The sequence below is a fragment of the Populus euphratica genome, unplaced genomic scaffold, assembly GCF_000495115.2.
Source record: "Populus euphratica unplaced genomic scaffold, PopEup_1.0 scaffold1784.1, whole genome shotgun sequence".
NCBI classification, from domain to species: Eukaryota; Viridiplantae; Streptophyta; class Magnoliopsida; order Malpighiales; family Salicaceae; genus Populus; species Populus euphratica.
In genome coordinates this window covers 2,658-11,970 of record NW_011501633.1, presented here as the reverse complement: position 1 = coordinate 11,970, position 9,313 = coordinate 2,658, and the positions used below count along the sequence as shown (strand labels likewise).

The 9,313-nt window shown below is 35.3% G+C and overlaps 1 protein-coding gene across 3 annotated transcripts; it reads right to left on the bottom strand.

Annotated features, from left to right (window-relative positions):
• Positions 1 to 729: 729 nt before the first annotated feature.
• Positions 730 to 7,388, bottom strand: EMB976 (Tetratricopeptide repeat (TPR)-like superfamily protein). 3 transcript variants are annotated; one of them, XM_011016083.1, is made up of 9 exons: positions 6,752 to 7,388; positions 5,079 to 6,468; positions 4,632 to 4,943; positions 4,070 to 4,174; positions 3,905 to 3,992; positions 3,666 to 3,787; positions 2,130 to 2,194; positions 1,380 to 1,962; positions 730 to 1,287 (listed from the first exon to the last, which is right to left on the bottom strand). In XM_011016083.1, exons 1-8 carry the CDS (start codon positions 7,289 to 7,291, stop codon positions 1,381 to 1,383), a joined length of 3,204 nt encoding a protein of 1,067 aa, XP_011014385.1. In that variant the 5' UTR covers positions 7,292 to 7,388; the 3' UTR covers positions 730 to 1,287; position 1,380. The 3 variants fall into 3 exon arrangements, with proteins under 3 accessions (XP_011014385.1, XP_011014384.1, XP_011014386.1); XM_011016082.1 differs by having other exon boundaries at positions 730 to 1,962; positions 6,752 to 7,387; XM_011016084.1 differs by having other exon boundaries at positions 730 to 1,962; positions 5,079 to 6,484; positions 6,752 to 6,843.
• Between the last annotated feature and the right edge of the window lie 1,925 nt (positions 7,389 to 9,313).

Sequence of the window (9,313 nt, the reverse complement as noted above, 5' to 3'; positions counted from 1 at the left end):
ATTTATATAAATAAAGTTAATATCACATGTAATCAACTTATTATTTACATAGTATAAATGCTAATAATCACATATTTACATTAATATAATCACTCATTCATACAATAATCCTTTAACTATAACAATAGCTTAGTAAGAGGATCTAAAAGATTCTTTTTATTAGATACTTGTTTTATTTTTAATTTTTTAATGATTTTATATAATTTAGATTTTTTAAATATATTTTTGGATCATTGATAAGACTTTAATTTCTTTACTTATACAATATCTCTCTATGGTTATCATTACTATACAAGGCTACTAGATTATCGATAAGAGAATACATTTGGGACTCCATTTCCCATACATACCAAAAGAACAGAAAGAGTTAATTTCTTTTGTTAATAAAGTTTGCCACGGACCCTTGTGCGAACGAATAACATCTGGGCTCCCTTATGATGTTATTTGGGGTTTTCTTTCTTATAAATTAAAAGAACAAAAAAAAAAAAAGTTGTAAACGGCAACAAATAATTTATTTGTTTAATATTTCTTCTTCCTTTTTTTTTATTTAAAAATAAAAAGTGGTGTTGAAAGATTTCCAAATAAAGCCACATTGAAGGGAGGAACAGCAAAATACATGAAACAAAAAATAAGAGGAACTGCAAAATACATGAAACAAAAAATAAGTTGAATCATCAATGGTTCTTTCTATGTTCCTTGATGAAAGGACATTATCAGCATCTACAGACCAAAATACTGATACCTGTCTGTCCTTTTACAGTAAAAGAGACTATTCTCATTGATAAATAATACTAACTTTAGAGTTTTACACATTCCAATTTCTCCCAGAATTGAAAATTTTCCGTCGGTACATTCAATACATAGATGAGCGCACACTGCACTACACTGGCATCATCTTTAGTGCCAATGTTGCTTTGTGAATTTTTTTTTCTCATGCAGCTGAAGACCCACATCCTTACCATGAAAACCAAGAGCACCGCCATGGGTGAAAAGATATCCTCTGTCGTCGACGTATAAAATGTTATTGAGGGGAGCACAAATGCCTTCGTCCCAGGATTATAAGGTACAGAATACAGATCATCATGTGGCATACCTAGGCTATAAGGTGTACTCTGATGAACAAATCCTTGATCACGGTTTCAACTTTTTAAGCTGTAGGAGCTCTAAATACACCAGTATGTCGCTACAGGTACACAACCATGTGGTATTTGCTCGTCTTTGCTCCTCATCGAAGTTTGTGGCATCTCTCAGGATCCCCCGTTTTCATAGTTCATATAGCTGAGAGCTCTGTAAAAGGTTTTGCAACTACGTAACATTTGTTCATCAGCAGTCTTTATCAACACCACAACTCTATAGCGTTGCTCACTGTCAAATAGTACCTTAGTCGGTCACCTGGGATACGTGGCTGGGGCATTGTATCTTCAATCCAACTTCAAGCTCATTGAGGAACGAGATCCTCAAACTCTTCATGGATTCAAAAAGAACTTCAGCTTCGAGTTTCTTTCCAGCTGATTTGTACAGATGCACAGCTGCACTCATTATAAATCTGTCTGCTTTTACTGACTCCCTGATCTGTTCAAAAAATTTGATGCCTTTTTCCACATGTCCATAGTCCATGTAACCTCTAAGCATAGCCCGACAACAGACAAGGTCTGGATTTAAACCAGCCGATAATAGTTTCATATACACCCTTTCTGCTTCAACCATAAGACCAGCCTTCACAAGAGCATAGAGCAAATGCTTAAAATGGGAACAGGAAGGAGGGATGCCTTTCTTCTGCATGGCATTTATTGTTTCCTCTGCCTCCAAGCATTTCGAACTCTCTGAATAAGCTTGAACAAGGGAGAGGTATGTGAACGAGTCTGGTGGACAACCATCTCTCTCCATAACTTTGAATAGTTCTTCAACTTCATGATAAAGCCCTGACATGGCATATACTTTGGCCATTACATTGTAGCTAACCTGCAATTCCCCAGCAAAGACAAGAAGTCTTCCATTCATTAAATAATAATTTGGAAACACATATACAACTGGATGAAGAAATTTAGTTATATTACTACATATATTTCTCTTCAAAATTTCAGAAAATAATCTGAGTTTTTGGCAGCATAAATATATATGAGCATTACCACCCCAGGTTTTATCCCTTCTTCCAGCATTTTGGCAAACAGGAGGGATGCCTCATGTCTCTTACCTACAAAGTAGTAAAAAATAGTGACGTCATGGAATATGTTGAGCAATGAAGAGACATGGCTGCTACTACAATAAATCTACTGAATAGGAGAAGATGTGAATCTGCCAGCTCTAATGCAATGAGCACTAGATTGACAATGAATAAATGTACTGAATATATTGCTAGTGAATATGTGCTTTAAAAATGATCAGTCTAAGGCATATATATGCTATAAACAGTGATGCTCTGTTGGTACGCTGATTCTTAACCATATACCAAGGCAAAACAGGACAAGAATCACCACTTCATTCTAGTGCAATGACAATGTTTTGGGACACATTATATCCCCAAGTTTCTGTGGCTTGTTCATGACAACTGTCAGCTGACCGATAAAAAGCAGTGCCATCAAAGTTTGACAGAGGGAGGTAGCGTATCCACAATTTGCTTTGGCTTATTGTTTACAGCTGTCTAGTGACCAATAAGCAGCAGTATAATGGAAATATGACTGGCAATTCTTACTATCCATGGTGTCAGGCGTGAATTAATCATGTGTTTACAGACAGAATGTAAATGGGGGCAGGCATGTTCGGTTGAATCTGGTGTATGGAGACTATGGCGAGGTTTTCTTCAAATGGCTCACTGTGGATTGTGCAGAATTCGAATATGGTTGTGGACACCATCACCATTAAATCCTCGGAGAGCAATGCTACATATAGAACCCAGAGAAAAGTAGGGGAGGCTCTATCCTCTTTGAACTAGGTTAAGCTCAATACTAATGAGCAAGTAGAGTGCTGGCATTGGTTTGGCAGATGGTTCAGGAGTTACTACAATGTCAGGTTTTTCCACACTCAAAGCTTTTGACAGTAAGGGGGCTGGAGATAACCTGGAATGGAGAATTTAAATACATGATTTTACAGTCAGGTTTCCTAGTGGCTCTACACCTAGACTGTCAATGTTAGAGCAATGGTAACTTGCTACTTGTGGATGCAATTTGAGAACTTTACAGGAATTGGAAATCTTGCTCTGCCGAGCATGAAGGGAATGTTGGTACTAACTACTTCCAGAATGCAAGACATCTTCATGAATGACCTCACAGGGACTTGCAATGCCTAGTTTCCTTTTTTTTCCTTTCTTTGTCAGGCCTAAAATGGAAATAACTCCCATACTGCAGGAGTACTCACCACTCCATCTTCCATCCCCTTAAATCAAGCCATGTGTACTAATCGACAATAATATTGAAAGTTGATATGATTTTGTTTTCATGTTCACATATTGTTTTCTTGTCAATTAGTATACGTGACACGATTTAAGTGAAAGGAGCACAGAGAGGTGGATACTCCTGGAGTAATTTCCAGCCAAAAACTAGGAGGCGGCTGGGGGTTGTGGTTATACAGACAGAAATAAGTTACTTTAGGAACTTCACAGATTTGCGATCAATCAGTTTTTGCTCTAAAGCATGAACAGAAAATAAGATAATATAGGTGATTATTACCAGCCTTGCCATAATAGTAAATCATATTCATGTATGCCTTTTCATCCAAAGATACACCCAAGCTGCAAGCTGTATTGAACACCTCCACAGCCTTATCCAACTTTCTACCACGTCCAAATACACTGCATCAATTGTTAAATAGTTTAAGTGGAAAAACAACTCACCACACAGATGTGCACAATCATACAGCATTATCAAGATTGTTGTTTGGATCATTTTTCCATCCATCAAGCTCTTACCTAATCATAGTATTATATGTCTGAATTGATGGAGTGAATCCCAATAACAGCATGTGCTCATAGATGCTGGTTGCAAAATGCAATCTACCTGCAATATTAGGTTTACAGATTATTGTGTACACTTTTCTTCCCTAAACAAATAATAATAGGATGGTCTGTATCAACCTGCTTCTAGCATTGCCTTGATAAAAATATTGTACGCAACGGTATCAAGCTCCATCCTGTCCTGAATACTCCTGCAAATAATATTTTCAGCCTCTGGATGTTTGCCTGAGGATTAAACAATTATTTCCATTAATCAGCATTGTAACAGAAACAGCTTTCTTCAGAATCAACTGAGCATGCATTAGCTTTTTAAAGCACTTTTTTACTTTGATCTTTGTTTTCTTTTACTGTTCAATTCTTTAAAATAATTCACAACCAGCCCTTGATTAATGCTGGCTCGAATATTCCTAATTTCAAGCAAAAGCTCACCATAAAACAAAATGTACGCAGATTACTCAACATCTGTTATATGTCACAACCACATCAGCTATAACTGCCTTTTTGTGGAGTTATAATTACCAGATTATGTCAATGAAAGTTGTATAGACCAAAGAAACTATTCTAAAATTACCAATATCAAAGAGGTTTGCATCACATGCACATGCATAAGATGCATGCATAAAACTGTTACTATCAAAATGTATTGATAATGGCTGGACTACTAGAGAATTCACAATCATACCAGAATTGGTCAAAGCATTCACAACCATGCCAATACCAACAGCACCAAGATTGTGCCCTCTTTGTGCCACTTCTTCATAAAGTAAGTGTGCCTCCTCAAATTTACCACATTTGACACATGCATCAATCATTGAGTTAATTATTGGGTTTCCCAATATTGGAGAATCTGCAACTGCTGCAAAGACCTCCTGGGCCTGTTTCAGCTTGTTTTGTCTCCCATATGCACTAATCAAAGAAGCAATTGTTTCATCCTCTAGTCTAGAACCTAGCTTGATTAATTGACCATTTACTGCCTCCGCTTTGAATAGATCACCTATAGAAGATAGTGATATCTCTCAACCAAAAAATACATTGAAAAGTTTGATATTTTCATATCATAGAATAGTATATAACTGTAAATAGTAAAAATCACAAAAAAAAAAGAGAGTGAATTTTGTGAGTTACATACCTTCTCTAATAAAGCTGTTTACTAGTTGGCTCACCGCAGACAAGCCACTACCAGCCTCAATCGTCAACTTCAGGATTTCTTCTGTCTTGGTGAAATTGCCATTTTCCAAGTATAAACTCAGGATAAGCCCCAGAGCCGTGGTGTCAGCAGAAACCATAATGTTTTCCAGTTCCTTATTTTCTCCATACATAACATTAGAAAATGTCTTAAAAAATCTGTTATCCTTGAATGATGCATTTGTGCCCATCTCATATACCAGTTGTTCAGCATCTTTTAACATGCCTTCCTTGCAAAATACTTTAATAACTGTATTGAAAAGCTCCTCATCAAAATCTACTAGGTCTTTCCTTATGTGGACAATAAAATCCTTGGCCTTTTCAGTCAAGCCAAGTCTAACATATAAATTAATCATGTCACTACAAGAACCAGCATCAGGACATCCTATCTTTGATAAAGCTTGAAATGTAACTTCAGCAGAGTCCAAATCTTCTTTCATACAATAACACTGCAACAACACAATATAGGCAAATCTTGATAACCAGATGTTTCTAGATTTCATCACTTCAATAACACTCAAGGCTTTGTCAAAGTTTCCAGAACTGAGATGCACTTGTGCCATTGCTAAATATGTTTTCTCATTACTCAGTAGACCTGATCGCTCAGTCTCTTCAAATGTTTTTTGTGCATCCTCATAGAGACCAAGTTTGCCATATATTCTTATGAGCAATCCATATATAACTTCATCAGCTGCGATGTTCTTGCTCTGCATTTGTATAAAGAGGGAAAGGGCTTTAGAATAGTCTTTGAGTTTGTAATACATAGTCAGAAGTGAAGCACAGGTGAATTTACTCGGAACCATTCTCTGAGATCTCATGTCCTCGTACAATTCCAATGCTTCATGCCAGTTACTGTTTTTGGTACTCACAGTAATAAGCAAGCTATATATTACTTCCTCAGGCACCAGCCCCATGGTCCTCATCTCATTGAAAGTCTTGAAAGCCTCCTTGTGAAGACCTTCCTTGACAAGTGAACTAATAACCACTGTATAAGTAAAATTATTGGGTGCAACCCTTTTATCAACCATCTGCCTCCACAATACTATAACCTTTCCGTGAAGTGATTTCTTCTGCAATGAAGACAGCATAAAGTTGTAAACTGCAATAGAGACTACAATCCCTCTTTCTTTTATAGCTGAATAAAACGAAAACATAGCCTTATGGTGTCCCCATCTGGCATAAGAGCACAACATGGTGCCGCATGCAACTTCATCCGGTTCACATCCTACTTCAAGCATCTCCAAGAAGGTTTGTTCAGCTAACTTGATCTTTCCAACTTGCCCATATATTCGCAAAAGAATCGTATAGACAATAACGCTCGGATGATAGCTTAACTGTCAAAGCACAATTCTATCATTGCACACAATCAATTTCCAAAACTTCTTCTGTGGCTAAAAAGAGAGAGAGAGAGAATGAAGGGAAAAAAAAAAAAGGAATTTTAAGTTCTAAAAGAACATGATTTCATTATCCCATTAAACCATAAACCATCTCACAATCAACTCTAACAAGTTTAAGATCAAATTTAAAACAAATAAAACATTAAAGCAAGAACCACTTCATTCAACATCTAAAAAGCCCCAGAATCACACACATACACAATTAACAAACGAAACCCACCTGCAGTTTCATCCAGGAAAAGAAGTCTCTGGCCTCCCTCCACCCTTTCTGCTCTTTTAAAACAACACACATTTCTCTAAAACTCAACTTACCCACAAACCCCCTCATAAGCAACCTCATATCCCTCTCTTCATTTTTCTTGCCAGACAATCCCCTCACTCTCTTTATAGCTGCCACAACATGCTTCCCATAAAGATGCCCATTTCTATCATCCTCCAAATACATCACCATCTGTTCAGGAGTTCTCTTTATCCACTTTGGTGTTTGAGCTTGCGGGCCTTGGTGCTTACGCAACAAGCTCAAGTATCGCGCTCTGGCTATGATCATGCGCCTGGCGTTGTCATCCGATAACGGGTTTTTGGGGTTTTTCGATTTGGGTTTGGGTTTAGATATGTTGTTTCCGTCGCTTAAGGACCAAGGGTCTGGGTGGATTGAGGATTTAATAGGGACTTTGTTGGGGTTTATGGACTTTGGTTTTGACTTTGTTTTTAAACCAGGAGGGGGAGGGAGAAACGGGGATTCGAGGATGATGATCTTCATTTCACTCTTGTTTCCTCCCTCTCTGGTTTTTTTTTTTTTTTCGAGGGAAAATGGGGTTTTCGGGAAGTATGTCACCGGTGAGGCATATGATGATAACTATAAATGCCGCGAGGATAAAGCCTCTTTCTTTTACCGTCTCTACGAAAACTACTAACATTTTAGGAAATAAAAAGAAACTAAATTGAAACCGAAAACTACTAACATTTTAGGCATATGTGAATTTTATTTTTTTCGAGAGAATGTTTAAATTAAAACAAGTATGCCATTAACCGCATTGATGATAATTTTAATTCCTAAGTTGTCTTTTCATTGTCAAACCCTTTGTTTTCTAAGTTAAATTTTAGCTAGCTCTTAAGAAATGGTTACCACATGTATGCTGAACAAATAAATTATCACCCTTTTGCTAAACAACTTCATTCCAAAAACTCCTACATAAGACCTTCGCCATGGCAAAATTGCCTAAATTCGCAAAACCATATAATTTGCAGCAAAACTTTTTCCATCATGTATCAGATTCAAGGGTACAAGTGTGAATGTTACTTTCTTTCTAACCATTTGTCACGCCTCAACTCTTCCATTATCATCTGGTCCATGAATGGAGCAGCCTCCTCCACCCCTTCGCTCTTGTAAACATCATTAATGATGCGGAATTGTTTTTTAAATTGTTATTTTAAGGTTTTAAAAAAAATGTAATTTGATCCAACAAAATATGTAATTCATCATCCCCATCTATCTTACGCTTATATATAAATCCTAAAGCTACCAGATCAAATATGCATTTAATTTAAATAAAATTCCAACTAATTAAAATAAAATTTAAAATAATAAATAAATAGTCTAAAATTATTTTCCACACTTTACCACGTATGATAGTGAAAATACTCAAAAAAATAATTATTAAAAAATCCTTATAGAACAAAAATATAATACCTTGTAAAATAAAAATTAATTTCTAACCAATTAATTCTTCTTATTTGATATAAAATCCTTGTAAAATAAACAAGTTAAAAGCTTCCACATAAGTTTTTAATAGCATTAACTACACCTTATTATGACTGAAATCCAATACTTTTAAGAAAATAATGTTTTTTTTCTGTTTTTACTTTTTGCTAATAAATTATAGGCCTAACTTTAAATATGTTATTTTCTCTTATCCGGATGAATTAGCGAATTTATCATATGTCATTGGAAAATATATATTTGTCTAGTTTTCAACCCAATTAAAATCTCATCCAAAATCCTCTTATGGATTTAGATATAACCTGATAAGTAAATAAAGATCCAAACTGGCAGATTTGAACCATTTTAACTTGGGCCTCTTAATTTATCCGATCGAACACCTCTTGGATCCACTTTATTTTAGGCTTTAGAATAGGCTTAATGGACACCTCTAATGGATAATTTGATGTCGTAGCTAGGATCACATCATCTTTTAAAAAAAAAAAAATTGACCTCAAATAATCACTTACATCAAATAAAATAAATATCATTAACCTTGAATATATCACTAACATTATACTCACCTTATAGATCAACTTTATAAGAATTGACTCCTTCAAGGAATCTATTGAATCATCTTCTCTAAGCATTAACTTTGATTTTCTATATCTAGAAAATCTTTATTTAAATAAATGCATCCAAGCCAATCTTCTGGTTGACAACCCTTTTTCATGTTTTGTTTTCTTGAAATGCATACTTCTTATTATTTTTCTCAACATATTGTCATTCATTCTTAAACAATACTTTCATCACTTGTGCTTTTCTATTGTCATTAAGTTTAACTTTTTCATCAACAAATAAAGAAAAATAAATAAATCTAGTAGAGTTATATCATAAACTGTTTTAAATTATGAATAATTTTCACAAGTTAAACCATAAATGCTCAATATGCTTACCTAGATTCTCACTATGAATATCATCAAAGTAATCAACAACAAAACTACATATGAATGCACCCAATATATGATTCATCAATCTTATTAAATTATAATGTGCAATAGTAAGACTAAATAACATGACTAA